The 22694-nt window shown below is 34.0% G+C and overlaps 1 protein-coding gene across 3 annotated transcripts in view; it reads right to left on the bottom strand.

Annotated features, from left to right (window-relative positions):
- Positions 1-22694, bottom strand: part of MED15 (mediator complex subunit 15) — a 246494-nt gene that overhangs the window by 15640 nt on the left and 208160 nt on the right. For all 3 annotated transcript variants that reach the window (XM_090409717.1, XM_090409718.1, XM_090409719.1), the window contains 5 exons: positions 21980-22114; positions 19278-19338; positions 16403-16472; positions 10683-10867; positions 4577-4740 (listed from right to left, as the gene is read on the bottom strand). In XM_090409717.1, coding sequence (XP_090265843.1) covers positions 4577-4740; positions 10683-10867; positions 16403-16472; positions 19278-19338; positions 21980-22114 — 615 coding nt within the window. The remainder of the gene's footprint in view (positions 1-4576; positions 4741-10682; positions 10868-16402; positions 16473-19277; positions 19339-21979; positions 22115-22694) is intronic.

Below are 22694 nucleotides of genomic sequence, written 5' to 3'. Positions count from 1 at the left end.
AACTGCAGTACTTCATGTTTCTTTACTCAAAAGTCCTGAAAATCTGTCAGAAAAACTTAATTCCTCCACTTAAAACACACACACACAATTCTCAATTTACACAGTGGATTGGTTTCAGAAAAAAATGCGTAAAAAAAAAAGAATACAGTGCATATGAAAAAATAGAAGAATGGTTTCAGATGTGAAAACCTGATACGAACAATAAGTTATTTTCAAACAAAACATATGAAAATCATTGAATAAAACCATTTAATATCAATGGAATATTTTTCATTTTGAATACTTATTTAAAATATATACATATGTATCTTTCTTAAAGAAAACAGTGTGTCACTAATAAAACAAATTCAAAAAGGCCCAAATACACCTACGCTTATGGTTATTAGTTAAATTTTAAAGCCATCACTTTCTGACAGTAGCCGCATTCTTTTGTATGAGACTAGAATGAAATCACTTCCATCACTTGAAACACTTTGGCCATCCTGTTTGTACTGCAATGGCAAAACGTTTTCTTCAGTAAAAGGAACTAAATTAGCACTAATTCTAATAATTCTGAAGGTTGATTTTTTTTACCATGAAGTCTGTAATTAATCGTTGAGATCCTGTTTTGACTAGATCTTTGTATAATTCTTCATATCGCACCATACATGACTTCAGTTCACATTTAAACAGATCGTTCAGTATTTGGATCATGTGTAAGAAAATGACTTTGCAATTTACTAGCCATTTGAAGCCCTTCTTTAATTAATCCTGCAGTGATTGGAATCTCTTCATCATCATTTTTTTCTTTTTCATCTAGATTCTCAAGGACAGCTTCTATTATTTTGTCATCACTAACAGTCTTGTCAACCATCAATTCTTCAATATCTGCAGGCAAAAAATCATCAAATCCTTCTTCACCAACTAATGCTTTAGCACGTACTAATCTGATGATATTGGGATATTCAGTTGAATACAAAGGTACAGGATTTTTCTTTTTCACACATTCTGACCAAGTAGCTTTCCAGTATGCATTTAAAGTGGATTGTTTCAATTCTGATAAAGCCAACTTAGCAAGTTTGAAGCAATCCAAAATAGAAAATTTCTTCTATACATCAGTAACTATCAGTAAATTATCCTTATCTAGTTTATCCAAAATGTATTGGAATCTTCTTCTTATGTAGTAAGTTTTGAAGGTAGCAATCACACCCTGGTATTAGGTGGCAGAAAACAAAATTCCACATTCAGGAATTCTAAAACAGGATGGCCAGGTGCATATAATCAATAATCAATAAAACTTTAATGTCCAGATTTTTTCCCATCAAATAGCGTTTAACTTCTGGAACAAAACATTGATGGAACTATTCATTAAAAATTTCTTCTGTAACCCAACCTTTTTTTTTGTTTGTTTGCCTTCCAGCGCACTGGTAACATCTTAAAATCTACACCTTTCATTGCCCGTGGTCTTAGGGATCGATAAAGAGTAATGGTTTTAATATACGATCTCCTGAAGCATTGCTGCAAAGTAATAGTCACATGATGCTTAGCTGTTTTAAAGTCACCAACTTTTTTTTTTGTGAGTTCGCTACATAAGTTCTACTTGTCTTTTTTTTTCCAAAAAAGGCCAGTCTCATCTGCATTCCAAACTTGATCTAGAGTGTAGCCACCATTTTTAATAATTCAAGTTTAAGTACATATGTACCATTCTAGGTAATGATAATTATAATGGAAATATCCTTTTTAACAGAACTGAATTCAAACAGAAATTTTAAAAATAAGAGTGCCATTTGAACCATGCTAAATCAAAATATATCCTGTAAAAATAGAATTGCTTTTATTTTCTAAACCGTGTTATTTCAAAATCATAAAAAAAGGCCGTGTAAAAGAGAATTAGCTGTGTATGTGTGTGTATATGTTAAAGATACCAAGCTATTTTATATATATAAACTTGGTTTTAATCCTATTTCCCAAGTAAGCAAACAGACAAGTAAGTCAAGTTTGCGCCTGCACGTAGTGCAAGTCTGAGGCAACTTGTGGTAAAGGTGGAATAGTGATCAGAGCTTATTCCATCTTTACTACGAGTTGCCTCGCACTACGTGTGGAGTTCCCAGACTTGCACTACGTGCAGGTGCAAACTTCACTTACTTGTCTGTTTGATTACTTGGGAAATAGGATTAAAACCAAGTTTATATATATAAAATAGCTTGGTATCTTTAACGTGAATTCTAACCAAGGTGAATTTTATACTCAAGGTAAAAAAGCTTTCTACATGTGTGTGTGTGTATATGTTAAATATTATTTAATGAATGAATTCCGAAATAATAGAAAAACAAGTAAATTTAATATAACCACACAACTAGTTTCGTCTGAATGCCCACTTTGTCAGATGCGATAACATAAAAAGCAAATAAAAGACCATAAAAAACATTGCACCATTACAACAGAGCATTAAAAACTGTGGTTATGTTTGGAGTTCGAGCTACAGTTCTACTGTTATGTACATGTGAGTGTATAACTTCACGAGTTCGCCAATACCATATAGCAGAGCTATGCGAGTCTGGCAGACTATAACTGAGTTGCTGTTCATGTGGGAAGAGTCAAGGATTATTTCTTTTGATTCCAGGACATGACATTCTAATTCATCGTGACATTTATGTATGTTGGATGCCGAATTCCAATCTATTTGATGTTGGCAGCCTTCAGAAGGCGCTGGCTCTGGTCCTATTGTATGAGATGTCTTTCTGGTGTTCTTCGAGATATAAAAAGATAGACTTTCAGTTTGGCCATAATATGGTTTCCAACAGGTCTTAATACGGTTTCCCACAGTATTAATATATATATATTAATTTTATTCATTCACTGATTTTGTTTTGCATATTTAATCTTCCAATTAACCAGCTATTTTGCTCCCATCACATGCTTTATAATTTTCAACATCTTTCCATTTCTTCTCTTTCTGCAATTACCATGCTGATTCTCTTCAACTGTAATTCTATCCTATGAGATTCACAATCTGTTATCCAATTTTCTACTTGATCTCTCTGAGATCGAGCAGAAAGTTCACATAACAAATTTAGATTTACTCTATAAAAATTTTTTAAGAAAACTTTATATATAGAATAAATTCTATATATTCAAAACATCACCTAGCTTCAAAGAAACTATGATAGACTGACTGTCATGCACTAGCCTGAAAAGTCAATATTCTTTGTTTTTACAATGAAGTTTTAGCCTAAACAAGGTGGGGAACAGTGACAATTTTGTAACTTAAACAAAGAGATGGCCTATTTTCAGAACCAAAATTGTGCAAAGCTTTGATGAACTAATGAGATGAGATAACAAGCTGTTAATATATCTGTTGATCTATAATGAGCAGGATTTCCTAGATATTTCAAATTATATTGAATATCATAATGATATAACTTCTCCAAATTCATAATTTACAACTACATTTGAAAAATAATAGTTGAGATAACCCCTGTCCTTGGATAATTCTACCTCTCCCCCACTCTGCCACTGAAGTCATCTTTAATGTTAATATTAACTGGCCATCAGTTTTGATTATGCATGGACTTCGTTCATTTATTTTCCATAAGTTTTTTTCATTATTAACCATGAGCATAAAAACATGACAATTTTCTTCTTTTATGCTGTATTCAGATGAGCTTACGCAGCTGACACTCATCAATACAGCAAACAATATTGAACTGCCAAAAAAGTCCCAACTAGAGTTACAGAGGCACAATGCTATTCTATAATATATCAGAAACTCTTAAAGTCAGAAATTTAAAAATTTTGACTCTTGGGACCATTATACCTTCCAAACAGTTACAGTTCAGAAGGCAGAACAATCCTGAAAGCCAAAAGACACATTTTCCTAAATATCTTTATTTTCTAAAAGCAGTCTTTAATTTTAGGAATACGGTCATAAATAATTACATGTATGATTAAAAAAAAAAAAAAGGATTAAAAAGCCTAATTCTTTAATGCCTTATTACCATCATACACTAAAATGCCATACATAAAAATATATACTTTTTTTTTAAGTACATGTTTTTGTCACCAACATTTATTTTTATAAAATTTCTGAAAGGGAGTCCAAAAGTGTACAGAAGAAAAGTTCAGGTACTTGTGTCAAACTGCAGCATAGATGGGAGGAGGGGGGTGAGGAGAGAAGAATTCAGATTCATACTACATACAAATCAGAATATTTTAACAAGTCTGACTCTGCAGAGTTTAATTGTATTTACTTGGTTTTCTAATTTAATTATACTGTAAACTAATCAAGAAAGATGATAAATCAATCAAAAAAATTTAAATCCTTTATAAGAGTCAAAATAATTTTCTAAATGATATTATTATTATTAGTTGACACCTCCAGGGAGTCCAAAGACTCATCGAGGGAGGGCACCTACACCACAACTCTGTCTCAATTCACCAACTACAACGAACTGCAACTACACCAACGGCATCTACCGCCCACGACCACTACTTGTATTTTCACAGAGAATTACAAACATTCATACCCACAGCGGGATATAATTAAATTTATATCTATAATTAAATTTTGAAAACATGTAACACAAAACTCCATTACCTAGCTGACAAATAAGATGTACTGTATGAGACCCATTATGCTGAACTGGATCAAGCTGAACTTTAAACCTCTGATCTAAGCGTGCAATTTCTCCTTGTAATATATCTGAAATTTCAGGACTTTCTTCATCAGTTTTGCGTTTTTTGGGAGGAGGACTAGGAATTCTAAAAAAAAAAAAAAACAGAAAATGTAGTAAAAAAAAGTAACTGAAATTTCATATGACCACTATTACAAGATACTATGCTGATTAGTATCATTCTTTCTATTAATTCTCTAAGAGCAATATTATACTGTATATAGTGAACATCAACATTTCTGAATATATGAATAATGATTATAATTTTTAATTAAAATGGCAGGTCTTGCTTTTCTAATAGTAATAACATACAATGACGTACCAGAGATATTGAAGATAAAATTATGATGCTTAAAATTTTTGATAGCCACTAAATGAATGTCATTTGTTTAATGGTTTTTAAGTTTAACTAAATTCTGGCTGAATCAATCAATTTTTTCTTCAGGATTTGTTACTGAATCTCCAAGGTTTGGTTCCTGTTCTCAAACTCTTTCATTTTTTCTTGAATAATGTTTATGTATTTTAGTCTACAGTTCACATCTCAGAGCTGATCAACTTTTATTCGCTTTAAAACTTTCTTACATGTTCTTCTTTTCAATATGAAATTCAATTTTATCATGCTGAAAACTAAATGGTGATCACTTCAATTTCAAATCCTCTGTACACTCTGGTGATGACGATAAACTTTCAGAATTAATAACTTTCAAAAATCATAATAATAACAGGCAACCGATACAAATAAAAAGGAAAAGTTGGTCCTTGTTGGAGTTCTAAATAGCAAAGTAGTAAATGATTACCAGACATGCAGAAATGCATTGGGAAAAGTTGGAGAAAAGAGCCAAGTTAATAATAATGGAAACCACCTGTTAACACCAGGTTCCAATATTAAGATGTACACATTCACATGGAGAGAAGATGCAAGGAATAAAAAAGTTTCATTGATTTGTTATTTTTGACTGATATATTCAAGCTGGTTCAGAATACAAGAGTAAACAGAGGGTTTGAAATCAGAAGGGATCATTTGAGCAGGATAAAATTGAGTACTATATTGAAAAGTATGTGAGAAAGTTTTGAAATGAATCAAAGTCGAGTAACTTTCATAGGTGAACTGCAGATATTATTATTCAAAGACTAATATTATTCAAAACAAAATGAAAGAATTTCAAAACATTATATTATATTTTCAAAATTCCCAGTGGCAAACTGAAGAAAACATTGACTGATTCAGTCAGAGAGGCATATGATAGGCTGTCTGCAGTAAGAAAAATCAGAACTCCATGGGGGGACTCAGGGAGAGGCAGTCAAGGAAAAGGAGGGAAAAAAGTGTATTAAAAGTTCCTGGCAAAGTAAGTCAGCTTGTGCTCTAATAGAATACAGAGAAAAATATAAAAAATGAAGCACTGTGTACAACTGACTAAACAAAAGTCATGGGAAGATTTAGTAAAAACATAGAAAATAAATATCAGGAAGTTAATCTTCATGCTTAGGTGTTGGGCGTTATTCATAATTATTTTAATGGTATTACAACACCAAACAAAATACATAATTATAAAATTATTATATAAAATTATATTAACAAGTATTATTATTATTATTATTGTGCCCCCCATGGAGTCGGCAGACTCATTGTGGGAGGTTCATTCAACTGACAACATATCATACAGAATCTTAAAATCCTTAACTCATCTGGATTAATTCGATAAAATCCTCTCACTGACTTAAATGTTTCTATCATATCACCTCTTTTTCCTCCTTTCCACCAAACTCTGCAATCCACAATTTTTCAACCTCTCTCCATAGCCAGCACTCCAAAGTCCTGATATTGTCTTAGTCACTTGCCTCTGGACCCTCTCCAATGTCTCCACATCACACTGAGTGATGTGGAGACATTGGAGAGGTGAAGAGGACAAACCAGGTGACTAGATTTGAGCACAATAGTCCAAGTGTCGCCTGACTAGTGGCTTTATACAGTGGCACAACCTTCTTATCATTATGTTACAGTACTTCTTATCAATAGCAACACTATGAGTGCAGCCTTTGCAATGCTAGCAATAATCCCTCTAAACTTTAGTCTACTGTCAACCATCACTCCCAAATCTCGAATCTCATCCACTTCTTGCAGTACAGCACCATCAATATAGTACACAGCCTTATAGTTCTGCACTCCGAAATGCAACACCTTGCACTTATTGATATTAAAACAACAACTCCACTCCTTTGTCCAAGTAGAAAGTCTATTCAAATCTTCCTGAAGAGAATTAACATCAGCAGTGTTACTCATAATTCTTCCCAACTTTGCATCATCAGCAAACAACTGAAGATCCTCCCCCCCCCCCCCCTCAGTCCACAAGATATACTGTTTACAAACAATTTGAGACACTGCTCCATCATACACACCTGCTGGTATCATCCAGAGAGCCAATATCCAATCCATCTAACCAAAGTATATTGGTTAGATGGATTGGATATTGGCTAACTTATCATGTGGTAATCTATCAAACACTTTTGCAAAGTCCAATAATATCACTGTATATGATTATCTCTTATCTAATAAACTTGTTACCTTATCATAAAATGGAAGTAAATTACTAAGACAAGACCTATTTTTTACAAATCCATGCTGACCATCAAAGAATGCTATGTCCATCAACCCAATCCTATATTCTATTTCTAACCAATCTCTCCAATACCTTGGCCACAACTGCAGTTATTCAGACTAGTCTATAATTGGAGACTTCTGTCCTATAACCATACTTGTGGAGTGGAACTATTTTGCCTTCTTTCCACTCCTTAATCCTACCCACTGCAAGACTTTGATTAAATAACTAGACCAAGGGCATAGCAAACTGTGGTGCACATTCCTTAAGAACACATGGTCATATGTCATTCATTCTCACAGTTTTATTAACATCTAATCCAACCAACACCGTACACACCTCTGATTCTTTCACTTCCAATTCTCCTAATACTTGCCTCCCTTCTATATACTGCACCACATCATTTACAACAGTGTGATATGCTGATAAAGTGCTTGTTCAATAATTCCACTATATCCTTTGCAACTGTTATTCTGCTGCCATGACTATCCACCAGTATCAACATACCATAATTATTCTTTCTCTTGCTTGCCATACAGTGGAAAAATTCCCTTGAGTTAACCTTGACCTGACCTGCCAATCTCCTCTCATACCACATCTCTTTTTTCTTTACCATGCTCATTACCTTTCTAGCCTGCATTTTATACTCTTCATGGATCCAATCACCATCAACTGTCTTATACCTTCTCCATAGCATTTTCTTTTCTGGCACAGTTTGCTTGATTTCACTGTTGATCCATTTCACTCCTACTATATTTACTTGCTTAGCCTTTGATATGGCCCATGCTTTTGTCAGATATTGCCTTGTGAGTTTCCATGCATTGTCAACATCTTTTCTACTCAGCTCATCTACCCAACATACTGATGCTAACTGACAACAGAGCTTCCTAAAATCACCCACTTTACACATCCACATATATCCATTTTTGACAGTAACTTTTTCTTGTTTCATCACTTCCTAAACAAGCAGCTCATGATCACTCTCACCAACTAGCAGCTATATCAACACCTCATTACAATTACATCTTGTGGAGTTATCACAAAATCTAAAACATTAAAGACTTTAGTTGCGTCAGTCACATGCTGTTTAAGAAACTTATCTCTCAGAAATTCCACAACTCACTCTCTTTGTTCTCATATACTACCTCCTCCTTCCATTCTATATTCCTGTAATTAAAGTCTTCCATCAGGATTATCATTTTTTATATATGCCCAACTAATTTGCCTAAAAATTTCATAACCATAATTATTTGCATTCCCTGTCCTATAGCAGCATCCTATCAGATATACTAACCTGTTTATTTCAACTTCACACTACATAGATGCAAAATATGTGCCTGCACCATCAACTTCCACACTTTGTGGACACAGTTCCTCTGCAATCATTAACAGCACTTTGTCCCCCTCCTCTTTTCCACATTTCTATCCTTCTGGAAAATTATATATCCTTCTATTTCTATTCCCAATCACATCCTGGGGTGGTTAAGGGTCAAAGCTGTATAACTGAGAGGAGACCTCCACATAGCCTTTAAAGGAATGTGGAGAACCGACCAGGGCTTTTGACCTAATGTCTAATCCTCACTTTCTCATGGTGCACCCTGTTGGGTATCTACTTGGATACTGAACGAATGAGGATGGGCTGGCAATTTGGGATTTAGCTGACCAAATTGTATTCTTATTGGTTAAACCAAAATAAAAAATGATGGTACAACATGACAAAATTTCATGCTGGCTGGGGCGTCGCCCGGTTAAACAAGGCCCCCGTTGTTTTCGCCAGGGAACCAGGGCAAACAGCGAAAAGTCAGCTACTGGAACAAATTTGAAAACACACCCCAACTCAACATCACCACAGTTAAAGATCGGGCATATCAACGTAAGAAGCCTGAATGGCAAAGAAATGGAGCTAGCTCAGGAATTAGATAAGTACCAGATTGACATAATAGGGATGACTGAAACAAAAAAGACAAAAACTGGTGAAATCTTTCTGAGCAATAAATACAAAATGTTATATTCAGGCAATGACAATCAAGGAAAAGAAGGAGTAGCCATAGTATTCAACACAAAATATGAGGCTAATCTTCTTGAATGGCAGTCAGTCTCAAATAGAGTAATGTGGGCAAATATGAGAATGGGGAAATGGACAATGAGACTTATTTGTGCCTATGGTTCCACAGAAGGTTCTACTAAGGTAGAAGTGGAGGAGATTTTTGAGGCTTCAGAAAAAGCAACTGACACAATGAAAAAGGAAAAGTTGGTCCTTGTGGGGTATCTAAATAGCAGAGTAGGAAATGATTGTCAGACATACAAAAATATTTTGGGAAAATTTGGAGAAAAGAGCAAAGCTAATAATAATAGCAAATATCTGTTGGATTTCTACTCAGGACATGGACTGGTTATTACTAACACCATGTTCCAACATAAAAATGTGCACAAATTCACATGGAGAGAAGAGGCAAGGAATAAGAAAAGTCTCATTGACTATGTTATTGTTGATAGTGATGTTTTCTCCCTCGTGCAGGACACCAGTGTATACAGAGGATTTGAAATTGGAAGTGATCACTATTTAGTCTTGAGCAGGATAAAATTGAATTTCATATTGAAAAGAATAACATGTAAGAAAGTTTTAAAGCGAATAAAAGTTGAGCAGCTCTGAGATGTGAACTGTAGAGTAAAATACTTCTTAAGTGTCTATCAACATTCTTTTTTTAAGCCAACTAAGTCTTTTGTGCCTGCAACTACCACTAATTTTAACACCCTGTCTTTCCTTTTCTGCAATGCATCAGTTATTTGCTTCATTGTTCCACAAGGAAAGCATGTTTTGTGCATTTTATTTGTCATTACACCTCTAATGATCGAGTCCCCATACAATGATATATGCCTATCCTTTGACTCCTTCTTTGTAATAGTACCTTCCTCCTCATTCTTATCAGTCAATCTCTTCTTAGATGTTTCATTTCTCTTTTCATTTTCACTAACTCTTGCCTAAGCTCTTCTACTATGGTCCTGACAATTGCTCCCATTTTGCAGGCTAGTAGTTTCACGGTAGGGGAGGAAATTCATTTATCAACTAAAGACATTTATAAGTCATCTATATCTACAGTGAGATTGGAACCCACAGCCTTGCTTGTCGAGTAGACACACTCTCAGCTAACCAGGTCAGCAGTATAATGATACATGTTGAGGGGGAAACTGTTGACATCGTTGTAGTGATCCCCTGCACACAATAAGATCTTAATGATCAATGAATTTTCTGGACACACAACATCACTTACATTGTTTAAGTATTTTAAGATATAATCGAAGTTGCTACTGCAGGACTAGTAATCAGTAGAATGTTATACTAATAATTTAAAATTAAAAAAAAAAATGAATACATAAATTTAACGTAGTAACCTTTGGAAAATACTAGATGCAAAATACACTAAATACTGACCTTCTACTGGGTCCACAAAGAGCAGAGACTGTTGGACCAAAGGTCCGTTGCAAAGTATGATTGAATAAAGGGGTCTTCATGTTGCTGGTAACAGCATCTAAGAGTGGATGGCAAACATTTAATTCCTGGGATTTTATTGGACCTGGAAGCAATAACTGAGAACTTGCTGATGGTATATTATCCATCTGAAATATATTGATAAATGACAAGTAAATATACTATGTCAGTGAAATCGATTTCCATTAAGATAGCATTTTATAGCTGTATTTCAATTACATATCTTTATTTCAATTTTGATAAGTTCAAAGTCAAATTTCAAAATATTTATAACTGGGACCTCAGGCTACCTAACATCATAAAAATCTGTACAGACAATATAAAGAAAAATTTTTGTAGCTCTAACTGAAGTTTCAAATTTTGTATATTGTTTTCACATGTTTTCAAACTTTGAAAACATATGAAGGGCAAGTAATAAATAAAGCCTAACATTAACCATTCAACTAGCCATGCTGGATGAAATATATCAGCCCACCTTAAATTTTGTATCCATGTTTTTTTTTGCATGAATGATAAACACATCACGGTCAGTAGGGTGGTAAAGATAAAGTTCAATATACCATAAATTAATACAGCCATGCATGATCCATTGCTTTATTTTGCTTTCACTTATTGAAAATTCTCAGAATAAGAGTTGGAACTTATTCTCAGAGTAAGTTCAAATGCTTATATATGTATACTGTATACCCAGTACATACATAAATTTGCTGAGTCACTACGCATGCAGCAGCACACACAACTTAACAGACTTCAGTGCTTATAAGTAAGCTTGTGCAATCTGATACCTATAAATATCAGAAAGCATTCAGGTTGTAATTTCTTCATAACATATTTTCTAAGCATAATTAGACGGGCATTTTCTTTTTTTCTTTTTTTGACATAAATTGTTACATTTTTGGATCTAACTACAATGCAGTGATGAAATAAAGAAACTAAACTTCTTTTTACATACTGCACATTACTAAAATAAATCTTAAAATGCTTTTTTCATTCTCCAAAGGAAGTGGGCAATACTCTTTCAGTTCTAACTTTTTTTTTTTGTTGTCTAATTGGAAACATGCAACCAAGACAGCATGCGCATCTCATCAGTACTTATATTTATTTGTTTAGGGTTTGATAGTGCAAGAACTACTCACTACTAAGCATGACTGCATTAACATAATGTGCTAGATAAGGAGTAATGTATATAATACTCATGTTTGTTCAACAGTGAATTCTGATAAGCTGCAGGAATTAAAATCCCAAGTTTTTTTCTCAGGGGAAAAAAATTGCTCGTGCCAAAGATCAAACTTTAAAATCAGCTTTGTGAAAAAACTATAAAAAAATTCTCTGGTCAGTGACTGGAATATTGGAATGAATCTGTAAGTAAGCTCTAACTCATTCTTCTGCAGACCTAGCATACTGAAGAAATTACAGGTTAAACAAATTTTTTCTACATTATACATGGAATGTAGGAAACTAAACAGAATTTCTTGTGACTGGAATATTAGAATGAATCTGTATGTAAGTTCTAACTCATTCTTCTAAAGACCTAGTATACCAAAGAAATTACAGGTTAAACAAGTCTTTTCTACATTATACAGACCACATGGAATTCAGAGAAATGAACAGATTTTCTTATTCCTTCAATAATATATGCACCATGAGAAGTAATGACTGGATATACAGATGGACTGAATTTTGGACTTAGCTGACCAAATTGTATTCTATAGTGCCTGAAACAACATATTATGATGGTATAACATATTCAGATATCCTGCTGGTTAGGCACATCAGCTTTGTTAACCGAAAATCCTGTTTTCTTCTTAAAATTAGAATGAACAGTGAAAAGTCAGCTTCTGGAAATTCAAATTCAACACAATTAAAGATGATCCCTCTCAATGTAAAGGCCACTGACAGAAAAGGGTAAAGTAGAGAAACCATAGAGATACTTGACATAATTGTTATTAGTGAGAATGAGACTAGAACAGCTGAGATTCTTCTAAATAGCAAGTATAAGATGATTATCAAAGTTTACTCATGTAAAGTTTTAGTAGGGATAAAGAAGAGAGAATATTTTTGCACTGAAGAGAGAATATTTTTGCAACTCACCTCTTTAACATTTTCTCATGTTAAAGAGGTGAGTTGGCACAAAGAAAAAAGGAAAATCTGGGTCTTCATTAAGACTCAACAAGGAAAGCAAGAAATAAATCCCAGTACACACACAAATTGTTTTGGGAAAATCTGGAGAAAAGTGGAGTTAATAATAATGTAAGTATCCTCAGCATGTCTCAACATAAAATATGTATAAATTCATAAATTTATTCATAGAGATTTTTCATAACTTATGATTTAACCCACAGAGCTAAAACCTGAAGATTTTATAATTTTATTACTGTACCAGTTACAGAATTCTTTACCCTCCCTCTTCTCTAACAGCAAATGAGTATTAGCATAGTATTTAAATCTGTCTTTAGGAAATAAACTTGCTTTTACAGAGTGCTTTGACTTTTTTAGCTCTCATATTATAGTATTTTTAATTATTTTGTACTGCAATTATTAACAATAAACATAAATTTGTCTTCGCTTTTATGCTATTTTCACTTTTTCTTGAATTCTTTTAATTTTTATAATGTTTTTGTTTAGATAAATCTGCAAGATTTTTATCTATATAAACACAACTATGATTACAAAATTCAGTATACAGCCTTAATTTTGTTGTAACTTCAAAGTGGTAGATTACACCACCATTAAACTTTTCTTTTAGGAGAATTCATGTGGTTGATGCCATGTTTTGGTCTCGAGAGCAGGAGGGGTATGATATCTGTCCCCACTCTTTCTCATGTAGTGAATGAGAAAGAGCATGCGAAACATACTGTGGAGACCCCAGAACTTTCTCTACTGGACGGTATAGTAGTAGTAAACTATGCTCGTAAGCCAGTTGCCAGATAATACTTTGGAAAGTTTCCCAAACAGCATGCATTTACTGCTGCCACAGCTTGCCAGATTGGCCAGAGGAGAGCCCAAGTAGTTGTATGCAATGCCAAGGTCACAATATGGCAAGGAGATTGGGTATTCTTTGCATGAGATGTGACCAAGAAGTCTTTCTTCTTTCTGCATATCCCTTCTTTATTTCACATTATTCACCCAAATGAATAATGAATAGAATAACTAAACAATCACAGGTGTAATTTGCAATTAAAAAAAAATTTCCCACCTCCCCAAAATAAAACCAAAGAAATTATTCAAATTAAGTGAATATTGAATCCAACATTATTTCAAAGCTGAATAGAGAAACTACAAGAGTTTCGTGCCGAATATATAGAAACTATAAAAGTTTCGGCAGATCCAAGCATAAGCAGCCCTTTCATGACAGTGGCAACTCGTAGTAAAGGTGGAGCAAGCTCTGATCACCATCCTTAGTATTTCCCATAATGTACCTAGTGGACACGTATGATGTTATACATTATGGGTGGCGGGGGTAACTACCCAGACCAGTTGTGCCCTTTTTTTGAGGTCTCATCAGTGGGAGCCAGACCTAGATGTAAATACTCAGGTTGTAGTGATGCAGAACTTATATTCTTTACCATACGAGTTACCAAAAAAAGGTGTCACATCACAAAAGGCACGAAGAATTACTGAAAAAAAGAGAGCCAAAAGGCTTCACTTCGGCAATGCACAATTATTCAAATTAAGTGGATAGTGAATCCAATATCCAATTGCCCCTGCCATGAAAGGTCTGCTTATGCTTGAATCCGCTGAAACTTTTATAGTTTCTATATATTCGGCACGAAACTCTTGTAGTGTCTCTATTCGGCTTTGAAATAATGTTGGATTCAATATCCACTTAATTTGAATAATTGTGCATTGCCGACATGAAGCCTTTTGGCTCTCTTTTTTCAGTCACCAAAGAAATTATTTTTAAAAAATAAAAAATTATTTTATTAAAAAAAAAATTAAGCAGTCACATACATCATTTGAATGATGCACCTTGACTGCTTACAGACCTAATCTTCTATATCTGAAGCTCAAATATTTATCAATCTCAACAACTCAACTATCCAAACTACATTCTGTTTGGTTCTTCCAACACAAGGAAAGCACTTGTGCTTTTGTATAATCTGACATCCCATTCCATAGTTTACATTCATTTGCTGTATTTACTGCTCTGCAAATTCTGAAAATTGCTCTGTCTTCAGTTTTATATAATTATATCACTGAAGCACAGCTATCTACAGTTTAACTGCCAATGAAGTTATCTTCCTAGGTGATTTCAGTGTGTTTTAAACTCCAGACTCATTCTTGTTTGATAGTGAGCATATAACAACCACCAACAAATTCCAAATCTGGCTTTGAAAGCACCAAAGATAAATTCTTTTTTGTACAAAAATGGTAGTTGTGTCTTCTTGCAAATGAGACTGCTGCATCAAATGTTTGGGAAAATTTGGAAAAAAGGAGCAAAGCTAATAATGTTAAGTACCCACCAGATTTCTGCTCAGAACATGAGCTAATCATTACAAACTAGTGATATGCAGCTGTTTGCAGATGATGCAAAGGGGAGAGCAATGGAGAGTCAAGCAGAGGTTATGGCCTTACAGGCAAACTTGAATAAATTGCATGAATGGGCTGGTAAGTGGAACTATCAGTTCAATGTCGCACAGTATAAGGTTATGAAAAGTTATAAGGTTATGAAATTTAGTAACAATGATGGAATGCGAAGCACACACTTGGTTGTGAAAGGTTAAAGGAGGTAGAGGAGATGAGAGATCTGGGAGTGATAGCAGACAAGGACCTGAAATTCAGGAGCCACATTGCACAAGTTGTGAAGACATCACATTGGATAATGGCAATGATGTGGAAGATATTGACATGCAGAAATAGAGAGGTTATGATGCCACTGTATAAGGCCTTGGTCAGTCCTTATATGGATTATTGTGCACAAATTTGGTCACCAGGTTTTCATGGTGACAAGGATATGTTAGAAAGGATCCAGAGAAGATTCACAAAGATGGTTAGTGGGCTTTGGAGTGGAGATGATTGAGACATAAGCTAGTCAGGGATTGTTGTCAGGTTGACATGGAAGAGATTTTTCACAGAATGATGGGGGGGGGGGGGGAGAACAAGAAGTCATCCCTGGAAACTGTATAAGGAGGGTGTGAGCAGAGAAGCAAGGAATGGTTCTTTACATGCAGAGAGGTTGATGAGTGGAATTCAGCGTGTTGTGAATGTACACACACAGAATCAGTTTAAGGCATGGTTGGATGAGCTTTGTGTGCAATAGCGTATGCCTACAACAACGAATGACTCCATGGAGGTCAGATGGTAATAATAATAATCTTTTAATTTTGAACCGAGACAATGATTGACAATTTCATTATATGTAAGGAAAATTATATTGAGTGTGTTATGTAGATAATTTTCCTTCACTTTTATTTTGCTATCTTGGCATTTTCTTGTTTCCTGATACTTTTTTTTCTTCAAACTAATGAAAATAACAGTACATAAAAAAAAAAAAATCCTATTCATCTTTTCAAGAAGAAATATAAGAAAAGATTACTAGTATTAAACTATTTTTATGCAGTGGACCAATACTGGGAGCTAAAATGACATTGTTAAATGAAAAATCTATTTCCAAATAAAATGAAATAAATATCACAAGATTATATAGAAATTTGAACACTTACAGGTTTTAATTTTAACTGATCCATTTTTTCAAGGACTAGTTCACATTTCAGTAATACATCCATAGAACACCTACAAATAAATGAGAGTTTACAGAATGTAAAAAATAATGATTAAATAATTACAAGTACAAGAGTTGTTCTGAAATAATGCTTGCAGACACACAACATTGGGAATATGTTGCCTTGAAATGCATCTAGCCTTGTTTTGTTTCTTTCTTGTTTCCACTACTAAAATTTAGTAAACTACGATGTACAACTAAAGTTGTATTTTTCATATCACCATGTACATAAATGAAAGTCTTGTACATGTTTGCTGAAGCATATAAAACAGCACAGAGCATGCACAAAAATGTGTACTATTGCAATTCACTACAAATTGCAAATTTTTTTTATGGTGAAACAAATTGTGAATGTGAGTACCATATGCCATTGGATATGAAGATCAGAAACACAAAAGGAAGAGTTAACATTTATGATCAATCACAAAGTGCACAGTCAAAAACCATAACTGGTGATTTCAATGTGCAGAAAGTTGAGCAGTAAATCAGAGAAACCTGTGAACAAGTCGGAGATCACCGACATGAAAATAAATATTCTAGATTAGTACAGGTCAATCAAATTGTTATATAATATATTACATATCAGAAGCAGGAATGTGCATGCGCATGCACACACACGGTGCTGCAGCACTGTGTGTGTGTGTTTCGAAACCTTTCTGTTGGAGAATGCATATTGACCAACTTTTTTTAGGACCTCGTGGCAAACTGCTGTTATTAAACAGTGGAGGGGGAAGTCATCTAGACTTTATGACCAAACACCAGTAGTTGAAAGTAATATTATAGGATTAATGGGATGGCCAGTGCAAGTACAAACAGTTTTAAGCTGAGCATGGTGATACCATTATATGGGAGGAGGGTATTCAGAAAATGTCTTAAATCTGATACCTACCTATCTAAAAGAGAGATATTGGTGAAATAAAAAACAAAGATAGTTTGAAGTCTATTTTGCTTTCATACACTATTTCTCACAATAATTTCTTTCCCTTTCATTTTTTTTTCCCCATCATGTAACAAATGTTTCAAGGCCATTATAGTAAAACTGTTCAAATAAATACCTTGAGATATGTTTTATTCATTTTATGAAATAACTAGAAGTATTGATGATGCTGAGTCAGGGATATACCCCACAACTTCAGATCTGATGTCTTCAGTAGCTGTTGAAGTAAATGTTTCTTTGTTGCCTCAGTGTTGCAGCACTGAGTGTGTGTTTCGAAACCTTTCTGTTAGAGAATGCATATTGACCATCTTTTTTTTAGGACAACAAAGCAAAATGAATTTGATGAGATTGAAAATTTGCTGCTGACTGCTTTAGTATTACTAAAGGAAAGATAATGTTTATCTTCATAAAACTGTGACTGTGGATGAGAGCTGAGTCCATCAGTACAATGATGAAATGAAAATTCAACTTATGGGATATATCCCTGACTCAGCATCATCAATACAGTTTTTAGATAGGCAGGTATCAGATTGAAGACATTTTCTGAATACCCTCCTCCCATATAATGGTATCACCATGCTCAGCTTAAAACTGTTTGTACTTGCAATGGCCATCCCATTAATCCTATTATATTACTTTCAACTACTGATGTTTGGTCATAAAGTCTAGATGACCACCCCCTCCACTGTTTAATAATAGCAGTTTGCCACGAAGCAGCCATTTTTTTTTTTTATTGTTTAAGTATCAGTCTATAACCACATGCATGGCTAGCATCTTGTAGTGATTTCATTTATAAACTTTTTATTTTGTGTGTACTGTGCACTTGTGTTTGAATTTATTATTACGGTACAGTAATTTTATGTTATCTCTCTATAAAGAAAGAGAAAAACTAGTTAAGAAATATATAACAAAGCGGAACTACTAATTTTAGCATTTAGGCATGTTAATTGGTAACATTCCTGAATGCTAAATCACAACATAAACTATCTACAAAAATCACTATACACTATATGGCTTTCTTAGTCCAGCTTATGACCACTTTACTTATAACAGGGTTGTCAGAACAGAACCCCCATCATAAGTCAAAGAATGTCTGTATTTATTATTACGGTACAGTAATCATAAGTCAAGGAATGTCTGTAGTTCATAAATTCAGTATTTTAACTGGAAATGCAGGATACCATTCAAAAATGACAGATTTTTATCATCATTTCAATTTCATTACTAGTTGGTTTGTTTATCAAACATCAAACAAAAACAAATGAGGATATGCTGAAAAGTTGTGATAATCACCATGAAGGAATTGAGGAAGAACCGTGTTCTAGGTGTTTATCAGAACAATATGCAGTTTTTGTGATTAAATTATCATTAAGGATCTGTTCCTTACTTTATCTTATCTTACAGATATTTCTTATACTGTGGTTCTGCAATATCTAAAAAAAAACACAAATTTTTTGTTTTGGTCTTTTTTTTTGTTTTATTTACAAACTAATTATTATATGTAGCATCATGGAATTCAAAAATAATGATATATATAAAAATTTTAGGCATAGCACAGAAAGTAAATAAAATAAATTAAAATTTTTACAAAAAAATTAACTGGATCTCAACATAGGGAATGTTGACTCCATTATGGTGATAAACATAATTCACCACCTAAAGACATTCTTAGGTATTCATACTGTCCACATTCTACTGACAACAAAGCAAATCACCATCCATTCAGATGCTGCATTATTGGTACTTTTTGCACTGCTTACAACATTGGCATGTATTTTATTATATAAAGGAATAAACTGTCTTCCAGTATTACCTTTAGGAAAAGTATGCTATAGTAACCTTTAATACTTATATTTGTATGATTATTACTGATGCATACCTTTTTGGACCAGTTAAAACATCAAGCAAATTCTTCATTCTGCTTAGTTCTTTCTTTCTTTCTAAAAAAAAAAAAAAAAAGATTAATAATAAAAAAATTAAAAAATAAAAATGCTAGATATGAAAAATATCAGCAGCATTTTCTGAAATGTTCTTCAGGTAGCACAGAATACCATGACAACCAGCATATTTCAAAAATGAATCATTTTTGTATCAACAGTTTTGTTTCAAATTGTGTTTATTATTATCAACAGACCTTAATGGAGTCAAGAGACTCATCGTGGATGGTCCCGCTCTTACATGCACAGTTCACTGTACCTCGACTTAAATGCATTCACTGTCCCTGCACTCACCACAGCTCAGACAATGCACTGCAATCACTCACCACTCCCCCTTGGCTCCCTGGCTCACACCCTCCTTATACAGCTTCCAAGGATGGCCAGGTTTTGTGGCCATTTTTAATGCACACAGGAAGAGAGATCGGCAATTAGAATAACAATTGAAAATTAAAGTGCACATTACAATACATGATGTTAACTGAGAGATTCATCCATCTCATAAGTTAGGTATTATTAAAGTGTTAATACAACATGCACACATTTTATGTTACACTGATTCTATTTTGAATGAACTGTCCTTTATCAGAGCTACCTTCATCTCCAATGGCTGCAACAATAAAGTGATTAATAATTATGGCTGCATCCAAATTCTCCTGAAATTTCAATTTCAATCCTATATGTTAAGGGTGTGTGTGTGAGGAAGACTTGCAAGAATACGTCATCAGATTAACCTTGAAGTTTCTTTCCATCCAGTTCAGTGACTAATTTCATTCCTGGCTCTCCGAAAGATAAATACCCTCCAACTTTCATATCCTGGACGTTATATTATTTTGTGCCTATGTTGCCTTTCTTATTATGGGTAGACTGGTTGGCCTAGTAAGATTTGTTTAGAATAACATCAATATTATATTTTTCTACAATAAATTTAGTTTAATCCTTTATCCAAGTGTGAGCAAACAAAGTTTGCACCTGAAAGTATCTTCAGGACTGGGGTAAGGTGGTACAACACCAGGCAACTTGTTGCAAAGGTGAAGCAAGCTAACATCACTCCTATCTCAGTATCTCCCATAATGCAAAACACATCTCCTTGCGGATATGTATAATGTTATGCATTAAGGGAAGGGCCACTACCCAGACTAGTTTCGACCTTTACTGAAGTCTCTTCAGTGGGAACCAGGCCCAAGTGGAGATACCAGGCAGAAGCATTAGCAAGGTCATCTTTACCTATAGGAGTTGCCAAACGGTGTAATAAATTTACATATAATAAATTTACTTATATGACTACAATAAATTTAGTTTAATCCTTTATCCAAGTGTGAGCAAACAAAGTATAATGTTATGCATTAAGGGAAGGGCCACTACCCAGACTAGTTTCGACCTTTACTGAAGTCTCTTCAGTGGGAACCAGGCCCAAGTGGAGATACCAGGCAGAAGCATTAGCAAGGTCATCTTTACCTATAGGAGTTGCCAAACGGTGTAATAAATTTACATATAATAAATTTACTTATATGACTACAATAAATTTAGTTTAATCCTTTATCCAAGTGTGAGCAAACAAAGTTTGCGCCTGAACGTATCTTCAGGACTGGGGTAGGGTGGTACAACACCAGGCAACTCGTTGCATAACATTATACATATCCACAAGGAAATGTGTTTTGCATTATGGGAGATACTCAGATAGGAGTGATGTTAGCTTGCTCCACCTGTGCAACGAGTTGCTCGGTGTTGTACCACCTTACCCCACTCCTGAAGATACTTTCAGGCGCAAACGCTGTTTGCTCACACTTGGATAAAGGATTAAATTAAATTTATTATAGTCTAACCAAGTGAAAAATAAACTTTCATCAAAAAAAAAAATATTTTTCTACATGAGTCTGATAGGTCAGGATTAGTCAGTCGTGCTATACCTACTGGACACAGAATTCACTGGAATAAAATAGTCTTACACAAAAGTTATTTCTTACTAAAAACACTCTAAAGAAAGCTGTGAAGCTTATACATAACACTACTGGCCAAACCTTAACAAAAATGACTATAAGACTATCCCAATTTAAAGAGGTTATCCTTAACAACACTCCTCAACTTTTGTGATAAGTGATTATTTTTTGTTAATTATTATTTTGTTTCCATGAATCCTAATAGTTTTTTATGGAGTTCTCCTCCTGCAATTAGAATCATGCATTGTAACACACTAATTTTCAATTGTTATTCTATCTACCTCTTTTCTTTCCTGAAACATGGTAGAAAATTCTGATGTTAATAAATTATAATTTATCCCTATGTAAGTTATTCCATAAGTTAATTAAATTTTCACATCTTCTTCTTACATGTTAATATCCCATATTTTTCACATAAGTTCTGCGCCTTTCCAAAGATAAATCAGTTTTACTTGCTTGCATTAAGTGTTTCTCTTAATTCATATTTAAATACACCCAGCTTTCACTTGCTATAACAAATCACCAGAAGATTGTGGTCAAAAATCCCATAGAGATTCACACTAACAAGTCTTCCACTAAAACAAACTGTTATATTTTTTTTTGCATCAATTACACACACACAAAACTGCTGCTGGCAAAACTATCAATTATTTTAAAAGTGATATAAATGTTAATTTTTCAATGGGAATGTACAAATTTATGCTTACCTTCATCCTTATCTATCCGAGAGATCATCCTCTTAAGTGGCTCAATATACTTGGAAAGTTGTTTGAGTTTTTCATGGTAAGCTTGATCATCTGCAGCTGCTTGAGAGACAGGACTTGGCGTTGTTGTACTTGCTGCTATATGAATGCAATAATGCAAAAATTAACTGACTCTGCTATATGGGTGGGGGGAAAAAAATCAAAATTTTGCAGAATTTAGCATAAAACTAGCAGTTAGAGAATACTTCGAAACATTTTCTAACTAGGATGAAGGACATAATATACACAGTAAGGTGCAATGAGATCTGGCTCACGCATCAAAGAGTTGTTAATGTGCACCAAAAATATTAAGTACTAACTGAAGCTGCAGAGCATTAATGTAATGGATTTCAGGTTATGTGTTCCATCTTCATGACACTTTACAATTTTAAGTTTTTGTTCTATTGTTAACCAATTACATTTCTTAGTCCTTCACCTCCTTAACATTTCCTTTTCTCACTCACAATTGTGTGTATAAAGGGTAAATAAATTCCACATAAAAGGTTTGTACAACAGCCATGTCCATACTAACATGAACAGGAACATTCAAGAACTTTTCTTGAAATACTCAAAATGCATTGCACCTTAATTTTGTAACACACTGTTGCTCCAACACAATGAATAACTATTACTGTAAAATGTACTGCAATGCATTTTACACTAATTACAAAGCACATTA

This window comes from Typopeltis vanoorti, chromosome 20 (genome assembly GCF_054136105.1).
Source record: "Typopeltis vanoorti isolate ZY-2024b chromosome 20, IOZ_Tvanoo_1.0, whole genome shotgun sequence".
Classification (NCBI taxonomy): Eukaryota; Metazoa; Arthropoda; class Arachnida; order Uropygi; family Thelyphonidae; genus Typopeltis; species Typopeltis vanoorti.
Note: the sequence above shows the minus strand (reverse complement) of the source record. Positions and strands in the feature narration are given on the sequence as shown.